Genomic DNA, 24,685 nt, shown 5'->3' on the forward strand with positions numbered 1-24,685 from the left:
CCTACAGCGGATTGAGCTACAGTGGACAGAGCCAGGCCGACCACTTCAACCCTGTTTCCAGTCTTTATGCTAAGATAAGCCAACCAGCTACTGGCCACAGCTTCATATTGAACATACAGATATAATAATGGTATCGATCTTCTCATCTTACCTTTTGCAAGAGAGTGTATTTCCCAAAATGTTAAAAATTTGAAAACACAAGGTGCACATAAAATAAAATGTAAGGCATATCGGGTATTTTATATGAGCCCACAAACATTCACATACAAGTTTTTACTTCAGTTGTAGTAATTGTTGCACAGATGTTGTATTTCCTTGCAATGTACAGGTGTCTTTTATTGTCCACCTCCTGTACATACTAAATAGTTACAGTATCCACAGCCACATGCCTTGTATTATTTGTTTCAGTTTGGATTTGGAGATCCACATTAACAAGGTCAGCAGTTTAACCATAACCAAACAAGAAACAGCTTTGACGACACTGCACGTCAGGCTCCGATGACTTTCCATGATATCATAAAAGATGTGTCAACTGAAAATATTTCTAATTTCCACACTGCAGGACTGTGAGCTGCTCTGTTATTACTGGCCCAGTGTCAGCCCAGTCAGTCACCAGCAAACAGTACACTGACGCAGTCTGGGTTCACAGCATGTGCACCTGGCTCAGGTAACGTTGTATAATGAGTGTTGTTGTGTTTTTGTCATCACACGGTGCAAGTCCTGACTGGCCAGGTATCCACTGGGTCCAGTTATACTGTACTGACAGGTGCGGTGAGTTAAGTGGAGGATGCACGCAGGTATAAACTTCATAATGGGGAAGTTCCCTCATGACACTATTGTTTGTACCTTGTTCACCAAGCAGTGAGTGCAGCTGACTGATCAGTCAATAATAATATAGATGATTCAGTAACGCTTTGGATTACAATTTGCTAATTACAGTGGAATATATATAATACATATGAGGTATGTATAAAATACTTATTGGGTAGCTTCAAGGTAAGTAGAATAGTGGTTAGATTTTGAAAAGAGTAAAAACTTTGTGTTGAAGAGGGACTTAATACTTTACACTGTTTGCAAGTATTTTTTAGATTACTGAGTAGCAACTTAATAATTACAGGTTACAGTATTGTTACCGGGTAAAACAGGGAGGGAGAATGGGAAAAGGGTATAAATCATAAACCAGGTAAAAAAAAAAATTTAAATATGGAATGCTTTTCTAGTTTTAATTTACATTATCATCGTCCTGGGGATCAAAACATTAGAATAAATCTGGGAAGACAGGTGCACCCTTTATATAATGGACAATACAAATGTAGTTTTGGGATTTAATGTAGGATCAATCTGATGATCTTAAATCTGCTACTTTTGTTATGTTTTGCATTTGTAGCAGTTTCTCACCAAGTGAAACCAGATACAAACAAACAGTATATGGATCCAATGAAATTAGCTGAATTGATTATATTAGTGTTAACACTGGATTTTATTTTTGATGTAACAGCCATCAGCTTATTTACATGTGTGTTGGTCTTGGGGGAGACATTGTTGGCGTCTGACTAACGATTCCAAGTTGGAGGCTGATGTCAACGTTTTCTTCCCACTGGGTTGCTTGTAATTACGGTTTAAAATCATTTGATATGAATGTGGCATAAACCTGTTGGTCCCCTGTCTGTACCCTGTAATTCTCAACAACTTTTGTTGTATGTTTTTAAACTCATTATTCTGATGAGAAATGTTTAAAGCCACTCCCTAACTGTACTACCTTGTGCAGTGCCAGAGTTGTTGGGGACAAAATATCGCAAGGGTCGTCTTTGCCCCTGGCTGATATGTCTCTGGCTCCAGTCGACATGTTGAGGTTGCTTTTGTTCTCAGACTCGGCATGGATTCCCTCCCTCTTAATGGGACTAATTTCAGACTGAAACATCACATCTTCATCAGTCTTGGTCTCCTCTAGGTACAGACTAAGTGCACTACCTGTCATGGATGCCTGAAAGAGCACAGAATGAAAAGGGATTATTAGAGCGTCATATATTTAAAAAAAAAAAAAAAAAAAAAAAAGACATTATTTGGACAGGAAACACACATATACATGTATAATCTCTCCTGCAGAAAAAACTGCCTGATTAGGGGCAGAGCCATTGTGCAAATGCCTTCCTTGGTCAGTATGGCAGCAGGTGCCCAGCCTGTCTTGTCAGATTTAATAACAGATTACACACTCTAGTGATTATCATAATGCTTCATCTGGCATGATCATTTAGGCAGACACTGGTCTATGAATACATGAGTAGCAGATGGAGGAGGAGAGGAAACAGGAAAAGGAGAGGTCGCCCTACCTCCAGCTCCCTGAGAATCTCTGACTGGCCACAGGTCTTGAGGTCCTGCAGAGCCTGGGACCAGAAGCTGTCCTCCTGGTTCAGGGTGCCATGGCAACGAGGGGGGCTGATGAATCTATGACAATGCAGGAACCAGAACATGAGAGCAGCCCTGCAGTCTGGAGGCCGGTACTGCGTACAAAGGCAGCATGGGAAATGCAGTTTTTGGGCTGCACGCTGGAGAGTCCCTTTGAAAATCTCTCAGGACCTCAGTGAGGTTTTATTGTAAATTCTCTCACTTGTGGCAGCTCAAACGCTGAGGAGTCCGCTAGATTAGATAAAGCCTTTAAAAGAGTTCAAGTTTACAAAAGTAACGTCACCCCCACAAAAAAAAAGCAGAAAATTGAAAGCATGTGACACAAAAGTTCAGGGGAAAAAAAGTCAAGTGTGAAGAGACAGATAAGGCTGATGTATCCTTGGGCGCTTTAGTTGCTTTTTCTGAGGAAACGTTTTTGGTGTGGACAAGGGGCGACAGAAAAAGATGTATCTATGTGAAACACCAAAGAGCTCGTGGGCAGTTAGTAAAGCAGATGAGAGAGAGAATACCTGAGAAAGAAGAGAAAAGGACAGTTTGGAAAAGCACAAAATGTGAAAGCATACAGCACAAAATGAAGAGAAAATAACTCAGAGACAACAGTTTGCCTTTGTCAATGAATTCAAAAAGGGCCAAAGAAAGAAACTTTTACTTCTACACAGTGGTGGAAAAAGTACTCAGATCCTTTACTGCAGTAAAAGTTTCAATTAAAAGTCAAAGTCATGTATTCAAACAACTTAATTAAAGGCTCAGAGGTTTTATGAGCTATATACATTTGAAGTATCAAAAATAGAAGTATTCATTCTGCAGAAAAATGTCCCCCAACATTATTAGATTTTTGATTTCTGATGCAACAATATATAAGCAGCATTTTACAGTTGATGCGGTTTGAGGTCGAGTTAGCTTTTTTTCCCCCTAATATCTGATTTTTTTGTGAAATATTGAATAATTTTACTTCTTTGGGCCTCAAACCAGTATTTAAATGAAACTATCTGAGATATTCAGACAACTCAGACATCTGAAATATGACAAGAGTTTTTTGTGAGAGATCACAAGCCAAAAAAGTTGGATTTAATCTTAAACGTTATGTTGTATCTTATAAAATTATTACATTTTAATGTAAAATCTTAATCTGAAAAATAACTACTAAGTATGGCTATCAGATAAATAGAGTAGAGTAAATAGAGTATAGTACAATATTTCCCACTGAAATGTAGTGGAGTAGAAATAAAATAAAATGGACAAACTTAAGCAAAATTTTAGAAAAGTACATAAGTCCTTGAGTTAATAACTTTCCACCAATGTGATATGATATAAATTAAATTAAATATGTTCTCTGCTGTGAAATCAAAAACACTTAAAGCTGCACTGACATAAAACAAGATGTTGACACATGGGAAAACTGCACTTACCCTGGTATCTTGTCCCACTCATCCTCAGTGAATCTCCCATCATACAGCACTGTGTGGTGGACTAAACCTGCCGAGCTCGAACTGGTTTGGCTCCTGTGCTTCGAGCGCCTCCACTCATTTGGATTGAGCAATATATCAGATGCTTTGTGAAGATATGTCCCTGGAAAAAAAAAAAAAAAAAAAAACAAAACAAGAAAAGCCACTGATCTCATTAGATGCGAGAAAGGAAATGGGTCATTTTTATGCAGCAAGCATCCAGTGGGCCTCACCTTGGCTACTGTAGCCTGCGTCGAACCCTGAGCTATCCCAGGAGCTCATGGCAGAGTCTATACTGGGAACAGTGGCAGAGTAGACCTCTGAGTGTTTACTGGTCTTCTGGGAGCCTGTCAGTTCGTCCTCCGTGTCACTTAGAAACCCGGCTTCTCTGTCTGGATGATGGCGGCCATCAGACTCTGGGAACGAACACTGACTCAAGTGAGTATTAAAAAACTAGAATTAACTAGAATTAAGAACTAGAATTAAACTAGAAAGAAATACACTTTCTGACATTTCTAAAACAATAAAAACACTTCCACTGCCTATACGTGTATTAGACGCTAAATCAAAGCACTGTTTTAAAAAACAAAACTTTTCTTTTTCTATTTTACAACCTAATTTTTTCCAATTTGCATTTGTTTCTTTATGTTTCCTCTATTTTTCTCCCTCCTTCTCTTTTCTTCCTCCTTTGTAAGTGAAAGTGCTATTAAGTAAAGGAAGATTACTTTTGTGCTATGAGATCAAGAGGAGAACAATGTATGGTAAAAGATTGGCAAAGAATAAAGGGAATATATAACTGTACAGTGTTCAGTGGGGATGTTCTGTCTTTCGGAGAATTAATTAAGTTAAAATTAATGACAAAAACATTTGAAAAAAATGGCATAATTGTGAATGTTAGTGTTGCGTCACAATGTAACTTATGAATCCATCTGCCCTTATCTACTCAGTCTCTTATTTAAATGAAACTCTCCTTTTTGCTTTCTTCGTCTTTTTTTGTTTTTATTTTAACTCATTGCTGGAACTACATTTGCAAGATATTTTTTTTCACACTGCAATGAGAAATTAAAAATAAATAGATAAGTTAAAAAACCCAAAACCATACGGTCGGCTTGTTTCTTGATCTTAAGGGTGACGGACTCCCCAGCCATCTGCAGGAGGTGGATGGCCTCGCTCAGCGGTTTTCCTTTTAAACTGACACCATTGATGGCCAGGACTCTGTCCCCTATATGGATGGCCCCGGTCCTGCAGGGTGAGGAGAGCAGAGGAGACAGAGATACCAGAGTATACCAGACAGTACTGACAGGCGGGCCAGGAAACCTGTCAGGCTGCCAGTGTGCTGACTGAGACAGAGACAAAGAGGCTTCTTGTTACAGGAAAAGACGAGACAGCCATTGTTTACTGTCTTGTTTATTTCAAAAAATACCGTATTCAAAAGGGGGCCACTACAGATTTGACTTGCCTAAGTGTCACCATCTTCTCAAATAACTACCTTGACCCCCAGCCTGTCATTCCTCCACCCATCCTCCTCTCACCTCTCCCCCCTCCCCCCCGCCCTTCCCTCACCTCTCTGCCAGGCCTTTCTTGGTGAGGCCAGAAATGACGATGGGGTCAAAGGGCTCCTCTGTGCCAGAAATCGTGATGCCCAGTGGGCCGTTGTATCTCTTCAGCTCAACTGTGTAGATTATGGAGCCTGACATCTCCAACTCATCTACAGCACATGGAAATAACAGTAGATACCATCCATAAGATTCAAGATTACATAAGATGTAATGAACCCTGTGAAGACAAACCAATTCAGGAGAAAATTATTTGTGCAAATGAACAAGTGCAGAAGCTATTTAAGTCCAGGGAGATTTGTTTCGTTTTATATAGAACAGTGGAGGAGGTATTTATATCCTTTACTTAAGTAAAAGCACCAATACAACTATTTAAAAAAAGTACAGATTATGCATCAATATATAAACAGCATTTTACTGTTATAATTAGTCGAGGTGTAGCTAGTTATAACTACTTTATGTATAGTTCCGTTATTTAGTCCAGTGTAAAACGGAAACCTTTAATCAATTAATCAATTAGTGAAATGACAGAATAATAGCGCGTTTTATAATACTGATAATTGTATTATACTGATAATCGATTCATTGTTTAAGTAATTTTTTAAGCAAAAATGTCAGAATTTCACTGGCTCCAGCTTCTGGAATGTGAATATTTGTTTCTTAATTTAATATGATATTGATCTTGGGCTCTGGGAGCTTGTGATAAACATTTGTCACCATTTTCTGATATTTAAATGGACCTAACAAATCAATAACGATTATTTGAGAAACTAATCATCAGATTATTAACGTTAGACAGTATCTGGATAACTTTACCTCTTTGGGCTGTGAACAGTTATTTGAACTGAACCATCTGACAAGTTTAAACTTATAAACTATTAAATTACGCTACAGTACTTGAATACATGCGCTTGATCACTTTCAACCTCTGCTCATGTACTGGATTGATGTTGTGTATAATTAAAGTGATTAATGTACCAATGTTGTCCTCATCCTTCTGGATTCGCAGTTTGACCATGTCCTCGGCCTGCTGCAGGACGTGCATGGCGTCCTCCATGGTGCAGTTCTCCAGACGCACACTGTCGATGGCCAGCAGCCTGTCTCCAGGCTCCAGAGTGCCTGTTCTACCGGACACAAGAGCAAGAGGATCACAGCTATTAATTGGGACCAGAGAGCTGCTGCTCCTGACTCACTATCAGAATCCTATTAGCCCGGTGTTCTCAGTGGGATCCTTGGGGGTGACCGTAACCTCACCCTCAACCTAATCAACACTGAGCCCTTCTGAAATGCAGCTGCTCTGCCCTACTGATCCAGTTTTGATAGCTCAATCCAATTAGGCTTGTATTACACAGTGGATTCACAAAACAATTTTATTTTGTTCGTGAATAATCCCACATGAGCCTGGAAAACTGAGTTCACCCTGAGCTGTGAAGTGTTCAGAAATATTGTCATCGTGTCATTGCCACAGGTCCTTTTTGTATTTACAAGAAAATGTATATGACTTAGTGCAGTGAGAGCTGGAGCAACAAAACATTCAGCAGTAACATTATTAACTCTGTGTGATGACAGGACATACCTGTGTGCTATGCTTCCTTTTCTGATGTCAGAGATGATGAGGGGCTTGCCAGGTTTTTTACTTGCTGATGAAACAGAAGAGAAATTGACAAAAAGAAAAGTTTTTATTTCAGGATAAAACCATGTTAGCTGTGACTCTAAATATTTCAAATTAGTCAAGCTTCTGTTCTTTTTGTTGCACTTGTCACAGTTGGCTTCCTGTTTGCATTTTTTTTCTCAGCTAGTTAGAGCAGAAAGGGTAATGATGAATGCCGGTACAGGCCAGCATTATTCAGAGGTAATGAGGTATGTGCCCTCATGCTTTTGCAAGCCCGGGTTTTATGGATCAGAGAACATTGATTCAAAAGGGGACTAACAGTAAGCAGGTCTGTGGGGTATTATTGAGCAACACTGCCCCCTGCTGTATGTTTGGTTGCCAAAAAAAAAAAAACTCACCACTGATGGTGATGCCCAGCTCCACGCCTCTCCTCTTGGGCAGTTTAACATGGAAGGTGCCACTGCTGGGAACCACTGACTCTGAGTGAGATTCAAAGGAAAGGTTTGAGCAGAAAAACCATCTCAAAGCAAGAAATATTTTATATTTGCAATTTTAAGTGCAGTACATGTGCTATATGGTACCTGCGACATCAAACTCAATCTCTACTGTGACCTTATTGGACAGAGCGGAGTCTCTGAGCAGCTGATGGGCTTCTTCCAAAGTGCCCTCTTCAGTCGGGATCCCATTGATGGACAACAGTCTGTCTCCAACCTGCAGCAGCCCACACCTTTACACAGAAAAATACAGCCCAGTCTGAAAAATGTCAAAGAGCCTGAGGTCCAAATGAGTAAATTAGTTTAGCTTTAAATGTTTATCCATTATCTTTATTCAGGAGATCAAGAGACATGAAAACAAAACATATAGCCAGCTGTCAGTTTATCAGGTACACTTAGCTGAAACTAATGCAGTTTAATTACAAATTCTGCCATAAATCCCACCATGATGAAGGTTATAATGTGCAGTTTTTATTTAAACTACATTAGAGAGGTGTCAAGTCAACTTTATGATAATTTTGGAGGCTGTAGTTTGTGGGGCTATTCGATTGTATTGTGTTAAGCAGAGAGGTATTTCTCTTATTTAGCCTACCCTCACTGACATAAATGGGTTGGGTGAATAAAATAAAACACATCTTGGTATAAAAAAAGGTTCAGTCACACAAAGCAGAGATCACACACACTCATGCACCAGTTAAAACAGTTACAAATATAATCTAAAATATCAGCAAGTAGAACTTCAGTAGAAAGTATGTCACTTGTTTTTTATCCCTGTTTTGTTTCATTAAAAACCCAAAGATAGTGAATTAAATATTATATAATACCACAACACACCAACCACCCATATTCAAGAGGGTGAAAGCAGCAAACATTGTAAAATTTGATCCATAAAAGGACTACAAAAATAGTAGGAGATTAATCTTATGTCAGTTAATGAACTTATTGATGTGGTTTCGGTGTGCTAGCATCAGCAAGGTTTTGAATGTACACTTCTAGTGAAATGGTTCGGCGTCATTAACTTTAACAACATGTCACATAAGCTGAATGTTTAAAATGTCATTTATAAATAAAAACATATGTATACATAGCCTCTGGGCTTGACATGAACACATTACAAACTGACCTTATTTGAACCTGAACACTACCTCAGCAAGCAAATTCACACATAGGAGAAAAAAAAAAAAAAATCACACACATCACACATTTTTTCAGACGACTAATTGCGAGGGCATACACTGAAGCACTGTCAACTGCTGTTAATTCACTAACGGCCGCTGCTCATTAACCTTGTGTAGAGGCTGAGACACCAACATCACAGTTGGATGCTGTACTTGAGTCACTCCTGTCCAACTGCTCCTGGACTAATCGTGTTACAAGACCCAGGGGAGACGGCCCTGCGCTGTCGGCACAGACACCGTCATTAATCTTGCGAGACAAGGACAGATACTGCGCACTGGCCTGATCAGAGCTGTGTGTTAATTGGACTGCAACATGTAGCCTTAATCAATATAATACATAGGAATATTGGGGAACAGGTTTTACCATTATAAAAAAACACTAATGGACCATGAATAATGTGTGATAAATCTACTACTGGTAGTAGAGTAGCACCAAAGTCAGTATAGGCTCCATCCTCTGGGGACCATGAATGTCTTGTATAAACTTTCATGGCAATATATACACTAGTTGTTGAGATATTTAATTCTGGACAAAAGTGGTGTACCCACGGACCAACCAACTGACAGACCCACAGTGCTCTCCCTAAGGCTGGCATGGCTAAAAAAAAACAAACAAACAAAGTTTATATGAAAAAGATAAAAATAACTTTGCATAACAGCATGTTTTTCAGCTTTTAATCATCTTGTGACTCCTCAAATATGATTCGTGACCCACTCTGTGAGTTCAGACCCCCTGTTTGGGAACCACTGCTGCATTAGACAAATGCAGCTCTCCCGCCCCGAGATGAAATACTCATTGAGACACCAGGCTAAAATTAGCCTTTTTTCACATGTGGCGTTTCATTGCCAGGCTGAATGATTAGCGCTAAGGCCGTCTAAGTTCAAGGTGACTTTCTATATGACATTTGTTTACTCGTTAGGTGTCTCAGCCCGTTACCTTTCAGCCGGGCTGTCGGGCTCAATAAAGCGGATGACTGGGGGAGCGGACAGGGTTTCTGTGGCAAAGACACCCCCCTGCAGCTGGATCCCAAAACCTGTGAGCGGATCTCCCCTCAGGACGACCTCGCTTGTTTCCACATGAAAAATCTGCCCCCCTGGGCCAACAGAGCTGGACGCCAGAGATACTGTGGGTGAGAGGGGAGGGGACACATCAAAGAGAGATATTAGTGGAGAAGTGGCAGATAAATGGAGCAAGAGAGGGATTATGGGGGACAAAAAAAGCAGGAGGGTAAGGGGAAGAGACATGCACCCACAGAGACAACATGGGAATGGAAAGGGAATGACTCACTTATCAGAGTTTACGTCAGTCACGTTTACGTCAGTGATCAGTCAAATCTGTTCACACAGTGAGGGGGCGAAAAGGGAGGGAAAGGTGTTCTAACACTCTGCAGCGACATTTTAAAGGGTCAGCTCGCTCAAAATTAAAGCAAAAACCATTTTCTCAAAATAAATAAATAAATAAAAAACCTTTAGAATATCTAAAACACAGCAGGTGGTTAGCTGTGATGTTATGTGCACGCTATTTAAAGTAAATGGGCTAAAATACCACTGTTATGCTCTTTCAAATTGCAGTGAATAAAAGGAAGAATTGAGCAGCTTAAATCTCTGTGATGTGAGGCCATTAAATTTAAACCTAAAATAAAGGCTCAAATACCAGGCTTTACAATAGTGCTTTAAGCTAGATGCTAACACCAGCATGCTAACATATGTTAATCAACTCTAAACACAAACTAGTTATTAGATTTAGTTTTAATTAGAGATTAGTTTTGAACCCAACATACTGAACAAATTAAAACTTAAGCCCACTAATGATGCTGGACGTTGTGTGTTTTCAATAAAACGTCTTTCTACTGAGCAGCCACCGTTAAGTCTGACAGTGAAGGTGGATTATCTCATTTTAACAGTTACATTTATCACCATATTTCATTTTTCATTAATTTGTCTACTGATATACAGTACAAATATATATATATATGCAACATATATATACACACACACACATATATGTGTACACACACACACACACACACACACACACACACACACACACACACACACACACATATATGTGTATATATACCTGCGATTCTCTACGTTTTTATGTTTAAATAAATGTACTGTATCAAAATGCCAAAAAGTAATTAAAAAAAGTGTTGTTTGGTTTCCAGAGATATATACAAAGACATGTTCAGTACTCACAAACAAATCCCTTTCATCTCCACTGTATTAAATTGGGGGCAGAAATCCTATTAACATACGCACATTTGACAATTTATTACGAACACCTAGCTAAAATTAATTCAACAGTCCTGCAGTAAATGCTCCCTTCATGAAGATTATCATGTTCAGTTTCTGTTGAAAGAGAGGATTGATTCAACTTTATCATCATTTTGGAGATTTTGGTGTGTGGTGCAAACAGTATTGTGTTATACAGAGAGGCATTTCGGATATTCCGATACACTGATTGATATAAAACAGGTGGGCAAAATAACAGAAGCACCATTAAACAAATTCATCGAACAAAACAACTTAATGGCACCAGAAACATTAGTTTTGGTTAGGTGTACCCTTATAAACTGGCAACTGAGTAAATATGTCCAAAACCAAAACTATGTGCACCACATACTAATGAGGAATATGCTTGAACTGACCCTTTAATGTGGGGGGAAAAAAAGAAGAAGAAGAAGAAGAAGAAGTATGAGGTTTATCATACGTGAGCTTTTGTGGTCCTTCTTCCTGTTCCTCCTCTTGCCGGTGGAGCTGCGGGGGCTGGTGGGAGCGATCGGAGGGATGGGGCAGGGCAGCGTGTTGCTACCCTGGCTGCTGAAGCCTGAGGTGGCTGTGGAGGAAGGGGAGAAGCCACCACTCACCAGAGCTGAAAAGAGACATAGCAACACATGTATCAAAAGGTTGGTACAATAAGAGTAACATCACGGTGACTGTTTATTCACATCCATCCATCCACAGCAGCAGCAGCAGCAGCAGCAGCAGCAGCAACATACATTCATGGGAACATGCAACAAAAGAAAGAAATGTGGAAACAGTGTTGGAGTAAACCTCTTGGAAAAAGATTTAACAAACGTGCAGAAGAAAAGGCTCCTGCTATGGTGTCTTGCCAGCAGCAGTGCTGTCACTAGTGATAACTTACATTTGCAGTGGTCCTGCTGGTTGTGTGGGTGGCTTGGGCTGCTCCATGTCTTGCTGTGGCTGGCATGTGGGGGATGGCAGTAGTTGCTGCTTTGGTCCCAGTGATGATGGTTGCTCTTCTGCACTTTTACTGCATCAGCAAGGAGGCAAACACGTCCATTAAGTCAAGCAGATCAACTCCTCTAGATCTGTTGTCAGTTTTCTAAATTCTACCCATGAAATCACGCTTTCACTCCCGTATCTAAATCTGTACCACACCACACAGTGCCTGAAGGATAATTCAGAGCATAGTAATTGATATTTAATGTTTTTGTCATGGTACAGCAGATTAAATCCTGTGGTTTAATGTATTTTGATGAGCATCTGAGACTCAGTTAGACACAGGGAGCTGAACGGGAAGTGGTGCAGGGTCTAAAAAAAAAAAAATCTTACTTTTACTAGCAAGCTTCCAAAAAGCTGAGTGCAAATTTGAGATCATTTTTATAATTTCACTTTCAAAAGGGCCCAAAGGTGCAAAACCAGTCTGAGTAAGTTGACCGCTGGGCATCATGAGGAAAAGATACTGGCTGTTTGGAGGCATGTGGCTTAACCTTGATTGGGCACAGCTGAGTGCTTGATTGTTGATGATGCAGGATGTCTGTCTCTGCATCTGATTGGACAACAGTTTGGTCTAAATGTGCTTTAATTTGATTTAATTTATTTCATATTCTTGTGGGTTTTTGTTTTTTTTTGCGATTCTGTTGACTTTTCCTGCTTTGAACCAAAAGGAGAGCAGCGATTGTTGTTAATTCTGAAAGGCGTTTTATCCCTCTTCTCAAAGCCTGTGTAACAAAGTACATTCAGTCAAACCGTATTTATGAAGCACGCAAAGGGAAACAGCTGACCTTCTGCATGACACACACCTCAATAATTAACTTTCCTTTACAGATTCATGCAGCTAAATTTGTCACTGAATGTTACATGTGACAGTAATCCTTGCTGCTTCATTTGCAGGGGTCTAATCTTTGACAACTTGCTCACATGGATGGAGGATTTGCTGGAAACATGGACGACTACAGTGGTGCATGGGGTGTTTGCCGCACATTCAGGGGACCTGGTTAAATCCAACTGCACATAATCAAAATACATGCAGGAGAACCTACGGCCCTTTTCACAGAACCGGTTTCTTTCTGACTCAATCAAACCTGTAAAGCTCTCTGCCGGCTTACGTTAAGCCCACCTAGGGGAAGCTCTCCAAGAAATGGTGTTTTCAATCTATGCCGGTAGAAGGAAACATTAACTCCTAATCTCTTAGTGGCCATATCAGTCTTATTAAATCCCCAGAGGAGATTAGACAAATTGCATCTTATAATTGTACCTTATCCTGGGGGGAAAGAAGCCGTGAAAATATCGTCTTATCATAACGTCACAACGCCTTTTTCAAGAACTGAATCATTATTGAATTGAGGTTTTAGAAGATACATGCCTGTAATTTTATAGACAAGTGATGCCTGTGCTGCACTTCTGAGACATTATTGAGACAGTTCAATAGTGAACTAATAATGAACCAAGGCAGTTCAAAAATTTTGCTGAGCAGCTTTGGAGAGTATTCCTATATATGAGGAATGTAACTACTCAAGAATTGTACTTAAATTTGAGATACTTGTCTTGTCTTTTTCTTTATACGTCTACTCCACTTACAGTTCAGAGGGAAATGTTGTACTTCTTACTGAAGTTCAGTCATTTGACAGTTTTAGTTACTTCATGAATAAAACATACGAAAAGCTTATAAAAAATGATGTTTTGTGATAAACAATGTGAATGAAATTCTAAATACATCCACAATCACAGCGTTGTCTTTAACTCATGTGTTTGGTGATTTTATCAGACGCGGTTATAAAATAAGGATTTTAGCAGCAGCTTGGAAGTGACTGCTGGTTAACATGTGGTCTTAATGGGCCGTGTTTCAGTCACTATTGCATACTCGTTCCGTCTGACAACAGAAAGAGAAAAAGATGCAGATGAGAACAGCTTTATTGAAAATTTCGGCTGGATTAAAACACTGTATATGTGAGCACAGAGAGCGGGAGAAAGGAAACAGATAAGGAGCCGAAACCAGCCGACACTCGGCAGAACGCATATACAGTGCAGTCCAGTATGGCCTAGTATACAACCCTATATAAAAGGTTTTATGGTTCCAGCTTCCCAGATGTGAGAATTTGCTGCTTTTCCTTTTAATTATTGAAATCATTTTAATATATTTATTTCAGAATTTTGAGCTTTTGACTGTATGGCTTAGACAAAACAAGCATTGTTAAGATGCCACTTTGGGCTCTGGGTAATGTTACCAGCATTTACTGTATTACTACTGTCTGAATTTTTACAACTCAAATAATCAATTGATTAATAGAAAATAATCAGCAGAGTAATGCCTGATGAACATAATCATTAGTTGCAGGCCTATACAAAAATATTTAAATACTACTATTTAAATACTCCAATACTGGTCTCTAAAGGATTTAACTAGACAGGTGGAAGTTTGGCAAATGAAAGTGTAGCTTGCAGACAGGAACAGGCAAATTAATGAACAAAGGGCAAAAAAAAAAAAAAAAAAAAAAAAAAAAATAGAAGAATGGATTCAGTGATCCCAGAAAACACTGAACTCCAGCTTTGTCATGTTGTATGATGCTTCCCGTGCTCACATGTTATGTCGTCCCTGCAGCTGCTGACCCAGAAATAAGTCTGCAGATCATGGCACGAACATGATCTCTGACAGAGAAAGTGTGTGTGCGCGTGTGTATCTGTATCTATTTGTGTGTAGCTCGTTGGTATGCATAAGAGGCCAAGTGCGAAGGCAGAGGGATTTCGGCCGGCAGCGTGCACACACATACACACATGCAGGCACAAACACGTCACGAACACACGCACAGAGGCTGATTCACAGCACATGCAAGAGGGCAGCTTGGAGGCAGACAAGCTCTTTACAGCTGTAGGTAAAATAGCTAAAAGCAGAACAGTCACAATACATATGGTGAGGACAACATGCTGGAGCTCTTCTGTATATTCTCTACACACAGAACCACTTCAAAAGATTTCAATGATGTAGTGTTAAAACAATGAGTCACTTAGTCAACATTTTCCCCCGTAAATCCTTTGCTTTGTCCTGTATATTTGCATATTTACATCCAAGCGTGTACAAAATTTCAATGTATAGTTTGCCTTACAATTGTCATATTGTTCCATTTTTTTATATGAAAAACTTCAGCGGACCTATATACACATATTTTGATATTCCAGTGGGAGAGGTACACAGATCCCTTACTTAAGTAAAAATACTCCATTACAAGTAAAAGTCCTGCATTCAAAAATCCTGCTGACAGCAAGTAAAAGAACAGATGCATGATCATCAAAATGAACTTAGATGCTCGTTCTGCAGTAAAATGTTCCCTGTGATTGATATATGACTTTTTTTTTTTTTCTAAAACTGATTCAATGTGTAAGCAGAATTATACTGTTGTAGCTGCTCAAGATAAAGCTAGTTTTAACTATTTCATGTACAGCTTGGAAGTTTAGACCAGTGTTTTCCAACCTGGGGATTGAGCCCCTCCCAAAGAATCTCAATATAAATCGGGGGTTCATGAGAACAAGTTATCTTTTTTTTTTCTTCTCTTTATTCTTTAATCGTTTCCTTTTGTGAAATGTTGGGTAATTCAGGCTGTTTTAGCTTTAAAATGGAAACTGGAAACTTGGGATGGGCAATTTTATACAACACAAGATCAACTGATTTGTCAAAACAATAAATAACAAATGAATCAATAATGAAAATAAATAGTTGTACACATTTTTATCCAATATATCACTTATGCTTTGTCTCAAATGATGTCCCCATTCACTGCAGAGTCTTATATCTCTGTCTCACATAGACTTGCTGTGGTTTTTGTGTCACCTGCAGGACATACCTGTGTCTTGTGGCCTGGAAGGAAGTCTGCTCTGACTGGCTGGAAGTATCTCTAGTTTGACAACATCTGAGGTGCTGGCTAGTAGCTGCGTGGCCTCCATCAGGGAGCAGTGCTCGGTGCTGGTCCCGTCTATGGACAGGAGGATGTCACCTGCGTGCAGCGCTCCACACCTGAGAGAGTGAGACATAGTCAGACTATGCCAGGAAAGTTTCTCTTAGGAAACTGTCTGAGGAGCAGTGAAATAAAAGAGGTTGGTTTCACCTCTCCACCACGCTAGCTGCCTTTATCTTGTCAATAATAATGACTTGTTTGCTTCTGTATATTGTTGTGGTGAGGCTGATCCCCAGGCTGGCAGAGGGACCCTTCACTATCTCCACCAGCAGAGGGCCCGAGGCTTGCTGCACTGCCTCTGAAACAGATAATACACACAGAGATGATAGAGGCCAACAAGTTCACTGGATGCATCTATAGTCAGGAACACAATATAATCTTTACAATTGTTACAATCTTAACCGACAATGGAAAAAAAACCCACAACACAGGTGAGCACACTGTGTTCAGATTTACATTGTTACAGTTTTTCTCTCTTGCTGTGGCACAATTTTCAAATGAAAGTAATTCAATACAATTCTCAAATCCACAGTTAATTCTCTCACTATATGCATTTGTTGTTGCTTGATCCAGTGATGTGCTGACTTTGCCTCGATGACCGAGGTGGACTACACTGGTTTTCAAATGATTTGTATCACTCAAGCATATTTTTCAACGTGCTCATTGTGTAAATTCTCACATTCGGAGAGGTGTAAATCAACTACTAAGAGCTGCAAGACAACCAGAACAAGATGCAAAGCAGCCAAAAGTAAATGCAAAACTACTAAATATGGATTAAAAAAAAAAACAGCAACAACAGAAAGAAACACAAAATAACTACAAACATCTGAGTGTTTGTTCTTCTTTCAGTCTGGGTGTCTTGCTCCTACGTAGGAGGGTTGGGGGGCCATTAACGTCAGTGCCCAGGAGCCTGTTTTACTCATAATCCACCCCTCTAACAAGTGAGCCTTCAGATTCAGTCAGTAACATGTTCATCCTCAGTGTTTAGTGCAACTTATCACATGCTGTAAAATGTAGTTTCCATGTGCAACATCTAGGCTGTCATGTCTCAGAGACATTTAAACAAATTGTTTTTACGTCCTGCAGGTGTCACAGTTACTCAGTACGGACCAGACAGAAGGACAGACAACACGATGCTCATACAGAAAAGAAGATGCAAAATGTGTTGGTTTGGTCAGAGGAGGACGTGGACACAGAGGAAGGGACAGTGAGGACATGTAGGGGAAAGTCACACCACACCTATTTATTTCAGTGTACTATTATTTCTCCAGATTTCAGCTCTAAAGTACATTTTTCTTATAACTGTGAACCCTCTGACTGGTTCAGGCTGAAGGCAGGAGGTCTGAATCCTAAATTCCCACATACAGAGAGATAATGTGTGTCAACTGTTCTCGGTGACCTGCCCTACTTCGCACAGACCAGTGTGCAATCCTGGGAATTACTCACTATGACCAAATGGAGGTAATAATCATTTAGTGAGCTCCTGCGTTTAGTGGCATATTTTACTCCTTTTGGACCAAAGGTTGAGGATATTGTGATTTGATTCACTCTGTATTTCCACAGTCAGATTGGCTCTGCATTGTTTTTTTTTTATTTGATCACAGTTATTAAAAAGTTTAGAGCGTTGTCTTTTCTCTATCTATCACCCAGTTGGCTTCAGAATGCTTTATTGTTGATGCAGGAAGTGGAGATTGGACTTTCAATCATTGAAATAAATTTGTCTTTGAAACAAATTGTTTTAGTTTGTATGACTGCACATTCTTTCTTAGGCTATAATTATGATTATCAAAATAGCTTCTCCTTTCCACTGCAGCTGCTTGTTAATTAATTGCCTTTGTGGGTGTTCTCTCTCTGTAAGGGTCTATTCGGGTCAGGTCTGGCTGTGACCGGGTCTCCCTTGGATCAGGTCTTTCTTTTTTGAAAACGAATTTACGTACAACAAAAAGGTTTGGGGAGATTTTCCACAGACCTGTTTGGATTGAGTGAAGACCTCTAATGACTACTAAAGGCTGTGAAAACAGTTGTATAATGTCTTTTCATGTTTCATGTTAGAAACTAAAAAAAAGGATATCTCGGCCTGTGCTGCTTAGATTATGATCATTGTTTTATGAATCTGTATCTTGTTGAATCCCCCAACTTTAAAGGAGTGCAATACAATAATATAAAATGTCTGTTGCTCATGTCCAACCTTGTTTTATTGAGGTTATGTTAAAAAAAAATCCTTAACGTTGACTGTTCCTGAAAGTTGTCCTGCCTGACGTACTCTGCCTGAAAGATAAAGTCAAGTACTACAAGGACTCTGGCATACAAAAAAACAACTGAAATTAAACTTGCTTTGATTTAGGAGAGGAGAGAGAGCCACACGTTATGACAAAACACTGAATATCATCTACCCTTTCCCTGTTGAAGTGTGCTCTCGGGCCCGAGTGACTCCCCTGGTGGCATCTCTAGCACCGACACTCATTCACATCCAGCCAAACGGCCACATTATTTACCCTCAGAGCAACGCTGCCCTACCGTGCCTCCACATATTCCCTGTGTGTGTGTGCTCACCCATGACAGAGACGTCATACTCAATCAGGAACAGAGCTTCCTGGCCGCTCTGCATCAGCATGGTCAAAGCGTCAGCGTGCTTCTCTCTGTTTAAAGGCATCCCGTCTATGCTCAATACTCGGTCTCCGGCCTTCAAAGTGCCCTCTCTGGAGACACACAGAAGGAGGAAGGGAAAAAAAAATGAAACATAGGCGACCAGAACAAGATGCTCATACAAGCGTCTAAGCACCAGTCACAGTAAATCATTAAACAGTTCCACATGAGTGTTCCCTCCCAGGTGAGATGAAGGATAAACGAGATAAACGGCCGTAAAAGTCTTTGATGGTGAATTATGTTTGCTCCAGTGTTTTGGTACTCGCAGTTTTCATGGGGAAGAGTGCAGTGCTGCATTAGCCTCAGGATGAGCAGTGCCCTTTCAGCTTTGAAGATAACATACTCTATATGTGTCGAAGCCACAGTTTCATGCACGGCCCTCAACATACACTAATGCAAAAGACATAATAGTGTGCACATACAAATATTGCAGATTTGAAATCCTTTTGATGCATTATTCTTTATATATTATATTTATCTATATTTTCATTGCGGACTAAGATAAGGCAATTAGTAAAACACATAGCCATTAGTCTAGCCATCCAAAATACTCACGCATGCATGCACACTTACAATAATCTGAATAGGCTCGTTCGTGCATGATCAAATCATAAAATGTATACAAGCCATTGACTTAAATGGGAAAGTGGTCTCAGACCTTTGGACCGTACTGTATATATGCAAACACTGAGTCATCTGTCCATGTCCTCACCTGTCAGCAGGACCCCCGGGTCTGACGTAAGTAACCACCAGAGGACGAGACCTGCGCCAGTCTTCATGGAAGCCGCCTAAAAAACAAACCACAGAGATAAAAAAGTGCAAAGAGCTAGAACTAATTTTTTTACAGAATGGTTTAGAAAGAAATATCCCCATCCACCCCATCCACCTACCTCTCATGACAAACCCAAAGCTGTTTCCCTCCTTGTGTAAACACACCTCTATGGTTTTGGTTATGACTCCTGAGGGGGTCTGGACTAAGAGTAAGGAGAAAATGGCAAATTGTTATATATTATATATATGAAGTATTAGAAATGTAAAAGGTTATCTGTGTCTTGTAAGCGTTGAATCATGAGAGTGAACACAACATTGTGAAATGTGTAATTAACCTCAGTGGAGAAATTTATTCTCCGTATTTAACCCATGTTAACCATTTAAGATTTATATATAGTTTACGATTTTAAAGATGTCTAGTTTAACTGTGGTTTTAACACAACTGAAATGAAAACAATGTCTAAAAAAATTTCTCAACCAAATTTAAACATGTAGAAATAAAGACATTGTGTGTTTTGATCTGGGAATGACAGGAGTAATTCTTACACCTTAATATAACCGTCACCATGAAGCCATGACTGCTCACAGCTTGTTTTCATTATTTCTTTGTTCTCTGTGCAATTTTTGTATTTATTTTTTATTAATCAAAAATCATTGATTCTTACACTTTTATTGATTTACTTAATGATGTTAAAAAGTATGTCTGTGTTTCTAATGAACTGTAATTTTCATGTTTAATGCACTTTGGTCAACATTTGTTGTTTTTAAACGTGCTCTATAAATAAATTGCCTTTTTGACTTTTTGGTGTGGGAGGATATTAAAGCAGCTGAAAAACACATTAACACACAGAGAAAAATGCAAACATGTAGAAAAGTCACAGTGTTGTTGAGTGTAAATCTGAGATGAGATGAGCTGTCAGACTTTAGAGTCTTTTTGAGATGCAGTGGCTTCAACATGACTTGCATCATATGGATGTCCAGGTCTGAAGCCACAGTGCGTTTTGTTTACAGTCTGGAGCCTCAGCTAATAATCTTGTTGATTACAAACCAATTTCTTGTTTTCCTGTATTTGGAAATACAAAGCATTTGTTTCGGAAGCAGCGAAAATTTGTCTAAATATCTGCACATTTTCTTCACAGGGCTTTCTCAATCTGCAGAGACTTTCAGGCCGTGTATTCATCTCGCACACTTCACCTACCGAATGGAGGCAGCTCGTACTCCACCTCCAGCACCACCCGCTCCCCGATGTTCTTCAGCAGGCTGATAATCTCATCATGGCGAAGCTTTGACAGGTTGATGCCATTCACTGACTTGATGTAGTCTCCTACATTCAGCTGGTCGCTCCTGTGGAAAGTGACGGACACTCTCACAGATTCACTGCGTGTCAACTGTTTTTTTTGGAAATGCAATGCTGTTAGTAATGTTGCAAATTTACGTTATTAAAGTGCAATATCAACTATCAGCTCATTTCTGAATTGTTACCTGAGTTTGTGGTCATTTCTTACTGTGGGGGCTGGTTTAAACACCTTAAAACTGCAAACATCTGTAATCTGACAGATGTGGCTTGTAATGATGAACCCACTGATAATTATCAACAGCTTTTAGCTGTTCAGTTAGGAACACAGGTGAAGCAATTGACCATTTATAACAACCAGTTATACAGTTGAATTTATCAGAAAAGGCTCTGTAGTTTGAGGGGGCTCTCAATGAATCTGAGCAGCAAGGAGGATTGTGCTGAGAGAGCTAATCGGCCTGAATATTAATAAACACCTACATGAACATGAATCTTAGTTAAATCAACAATACAAAATACCACATAAGGAGGAGGTTGGGGTGTTGGAGGAAGCATGAGCATGGCTATCTGAGTAACAGTGATAAGTGTCAGATCGCACACTTGCATGATTTTAATTGGATGTGACTTCCCACAGAGCTGTGAATGAGCCAGTCATCGTGCAGCATAGAGACTGCCAGTCGTCCTATACAGACATGACTTCAGTGTTCTGCCTCAGTTTATCAATTCTTGGCTCAATGTTTTGGGTTTAGGAGCCACGACTTTCGCTCGCATCGTTTTGAAGTAGCTCTTTGTAAGTTTTGCTATCGCTAGCATTAATAGCGAGTGCAGCATCAAACTTCATTCTTTTCTGCGCCAAGAGCTGTCTCCATTGACCTTTATTTTTCTATCACATGCTAACCAGCTAGCTCTGACGTGGTCAGTCCGTCTCCTCACTGCAGTGTCCAGTCTGCCCTGAGGAAGTAGCGCCTCTCACACTGTGTATTATAACCTCTTGTCTTGTAAGTGTAACGATGACTGAAGCTCTTGGCAAGAGTGGTAAGTAAACAGCTGTTAATGCTAACTAGGGGTTGCACAATTAATCGAAATATAATGGAAATTGCAATATGTCCAAGTGCAATATCCAAATCATATGAGCTGCAAGGAGTCGCAGGAGCTGCAGTGTTTTTGATAAAGAGACGTCCCGATATACAAATCATATTCTCCGGACTTAAAGGAACATGTTTGTTTGGTATGAGACCCAACAAAAATCACATTATCATCATTTAAAAAAGATTTCAGTGAAAGTGAAATGAAAAAGACCATTTCAACTGAAATGGCATATCACAATCGCAATATCTGCCAAGATAATCGCAATATGATTATTTTTTTTGCATATTGTGCAGCCCTAATGCTAACGTTGTCCATGTAACAGAAGCTACATAGGCCTTTTAAACTCTGTGAGCCAACTGTTTGTTACAGTTAGGCCCCAACAACAGGGGCCCAACAGCATATTTTGGCCTGAAGCCCCCCAAACAAGTTGATCTGATCATGATCAAAATGAGATGCGACCATCTAACGTGAATAAATGTTACAGCTGATTTTTTACTGCATGATCGTGTGGTGTAAAAGAGGCAGAACTGATGCAGTAATAGAAGCGTGCATTGGATATTTACAAAGGTTTTCATGACTGGTTTTTATTCATTTGTGTTCAGACGTTGTGGTAGTGTAATTATAACTCCCTTTGCTGTATGCAGACTAACATACAGAGGCAGCTGTGTAGATCAGTGCGAGTGTATGTCGGAGGGGGATGGTTGAAAGCCTCTCCTCCTCAGACACTGACAGAGATGACTGGACACGGTGCCTCACATATGACATTCTGAGTCAACACGCTGCTCATTGGATAACTAATTAATTAAATAGATGTTTTGCCCTGATCGCCCCTCTCACCTTTGGGCTACTGCCATTCAGCACTGACAGCAGACAGACAGACAGACAGACAGACAGACAGACGTCTTAACCAGCAGAGCTGACCGGCCTGTCATCTGGTCCAGTCTCATCACAGTGTCTCTGCCCATCTCTCCTGTCTGCCTGTGTGTCTCTCCACCCAGTAAATTAGCTAGCACTTCCACACAAGCATGAAGTCAGCTGTGGGAAGACAAGCTGCTTGGAAGAATTAGCAGAATGTCTGTCTTTAAACCTCCTTGGACTTGACAAGTGATGGCATATTGGGACAAGACATTTTCAGAGGGGCTGTGTCATTCTTACAAAACTGTGTGTGTGTGTGTGTGTGTGTGTGTGTGTATGTGTGTGTTAGTCTTCAGTCACACGCTGCTTAATCATCATGAAACGTGAGTCTTCTGCTGCATTTTTTCACGAGGTTGGTGTTGAGGAAAATTTTAATGCCGTTAACTTTGGGGAAAATCAGTTTAATTGAGTTGTAATTAAGCCATGTTTGAACATAAAAAAAAAAACAACCTCACAAATGAGTTATATTGAATAATTACCACCATGCAGTGAATTAAGCATGAAGTGACAAAAAACATCTAAAATTCAATTTATGGACAAATCCTCTATGGTTTCTTGGGGATTTTAATTTAACACAAGCCCTGTAAGGGTATTAGTCTGTGGGATGGAATCAAGCTGATATAACACAACGCCTACAGTCCTGCCGTTAAGGTGAGCCGGTGTAACTTTGCAACACGTGCACATTTGTGGGGGCAGATTAACATGTCCGGACAGCTCGGTGTGGTTGCCAAGTTTTAACCGCATCACAGAGCAGAGATCTCACCTGGCAGCTAGCCCACCTGGCCGTAGGTTTGACACTCTGGGCTTGCCGTCCTTGTCAGACCCTCCGGAGATGGTGAGGCCAAGGCTGCTGCCTTCCCTTTTCATCAGGTCCACTGTGGTCACTCCTCGGTACTCTTCTGCTGACAGATGCAGAGAAAGACACAGATCCACAGTCAGCATTAGCGACTGCTTGACAGAATCACCCTGTCTGAGAGGCAACGAAAGACCCTTCTTCATTTTTCTTTCCTGAATCTCTCACTGAAATTCTCTCTGACACGCAACCACATACTTTATTTTCTCACTTTCGTGTCTTTTCCTTGTTCCTTCAAATCTCTCGGTCTGAGTGAATCTTTGTGACGGCTTCAGAAGAACGAGGAGGAGGATGAGTCTTAGTGTGGTGTTTTATTTAAACCATTATCTGGTAATGGAAAGGAAGGCAATGCATTATTACAAAAAACACACTAATTGAAAATTACAGTAGACTCATCAGGCCATAAATTGAAATTTAGTTGTATTCTTAAGTGAATGAAAATTTGTTTGACATTAACTCTGATGGATATGTGGTTATATAGTGTCATCAGAGGACTCATTCTGTCTTGTGGTCCCCATTGTGCTGCGCTGTTAAATCCCGCTAAGTGAAGTCTACCAAGGGTGGTTTACTACCAATGACAGGTATGCCACACAAGCGTTTTTTTTTCACCTTATCTAAGCATTCAAAACAGTGCAACATCCAGCAAAATACAGCAGACACGTGACTCTACATGCACACGGACAAAAATCTCAGTCAAATACGACATGACTCCCTCTTCTTCTTTTTGAGGACACAGGTGAATTAGGTGCAGTAGCATGAATCAGACAACAGACAGAAAACTAAATGATGTAAAGTCAGGTTTGACTGTATTGTACCTGAAAGGCTGCGCCTCCTGGATGAATGTGATTGGTCAGCTCCCCCGGACTCCTTGCTCCCCTTTGAGTATGGTCCTTCATCTGAGGAGACAGCAGGGAGGTATGAAACACTGTAGTTACATGTAGGCAAACTCTGCAGCAGAAGGCTAAATGAACGCGGCCATCCATCGCATATCGTGACAGCTGCCCACACTTTAATGCCTTGAACTGCACCCTGGGTAACGTGGGGGCTCTGGGAGGGACACATCACTACGCCAACAGTCACATCCATCCATCAGGCATTAGCTGAAACAAAGTGATCAGCCTGGACTCAGGAACCTAGAAGGTCACTCCACTTTGTTTCCACGACAATCCTATAAAAGGGTCAGGGGTTTAAAATAGCTCCTCTCTGTCTGCAGCACAGACCCTTGAAAAC

At 40.2% G+C, this 24,685-nt stretch overlaps 1 protein-coding gene and 1 long non-coding RNA gene across 3 annotated transcripts in view; one reads left to right on the forward strand and one right to left on the reverse strand.

Annotated features, from left to right (window-relative positions):
- grip2a (glutamate receptor interacting protein 2a) overlaps positions 1–24,685 on the reverse strand; it is a 33,702-nt gene that overhangs the window by 3,306 nt on the left and 5,711 nt on the right. Inside the window, exons 2-22 of one of the 2 annotated variants that reach the window (XM_087178363.1) lie at positions 24,271–24,345; positions 23,366–23,501; positions 20,503–20,648; positions 19,424–19,507; positions 19,246–19,321; positions 18,441–18,586; positions 16,038–16,185; positions 15,777–15,946; positions 11,840–11,968; positions 11,405–11,566; positions 9,629–9,815; positions 7,601–7,746; positions 7,418–7,498; positions 6,984–7,047; positions 6,386–6,531; positions 5,415–5,559; positions 4,954–5,093; positions 4,085–4,267; positions 3,816–3,975; positions 2,331–2,445; positions 1,760–1,984 (exon numbers count right to left, since the gene is read on the reverse strand). In XM_087178363.1, coding sequence (XP_087034489.1) covers positions 1,760–1,984; positions 2,331–2,445; positions 3,816–3,975; positions 4,085–4,267; positions 4,954–5,093; positions 5,415–5,559; positions 6,386–6,531; positions 6,984–7,047; positions 7,418–7,498; positions 7,601–7,746; positions 9,629–9,815; positions 11,405–11,566; positions 11,840–11,968; positions 15,777–15,946; positions 16,038–16,185; positions 18,441–18,586; positions 19,246–19,321; positions 19,424–19,507; positions 20,503–20,648; positions 23,366–23,501; positions 24,271–24,345 — 2,864 coding nt within the window. Of the gene's footprint in view, positions 1–1,759; positions 1,985–2,330; positions 2,446–3,815; positions 3,976–4,084; positions 4,268–4,953; positions 5,094–5,414; positions 5,560–6,385; positions 6,532–6,983; positions 7,048–7,417; positions 7,499–7,600; positions 7,747–9,628; positions 9,816–11,404; positions 11,567–11,839; positions 11,969–15,776; positions 15,947–16,037; positions 16,186–18,440; positions 18,587–19,245; positions 19,322–19,423; positions 19,508–20,502; positions 20,649–23,365; positions 23,502–24,270; positions 24,352–24,685 lie in introns of both variants that reach the window. The other variant, XM_087178362.1, reaches the window with a different exon arrangement.
- On the forward strand, positions 4,206–6,384 carry LOC147818171 (uncharacterized). Its single transcript, XR_015438252.1, has 2 exons — positions 4,206–4,289; positions 4,979–6,384. It is a non-coding gene; the product is annotated as an uncharacterized LOC147818171 (long non-coding RNA).

Source organism: Seriola lalandi, unplaced genomic scaffold (assembly GCF_002814215.2).
Source record: "Seriola lalandi dorsalis isolate HSWRI2012SDOR001 ecotype SW California unplaced genomic scaffold, Sedor1 jcf7180002054685, whole genome shotgun sequence".
Taxonomy (NCBI): Eukaryota; Metazoa; Chordata; class Actinopteri; order Carangiformes; family Carangidae; genus Seriola; species Seriola lalandi.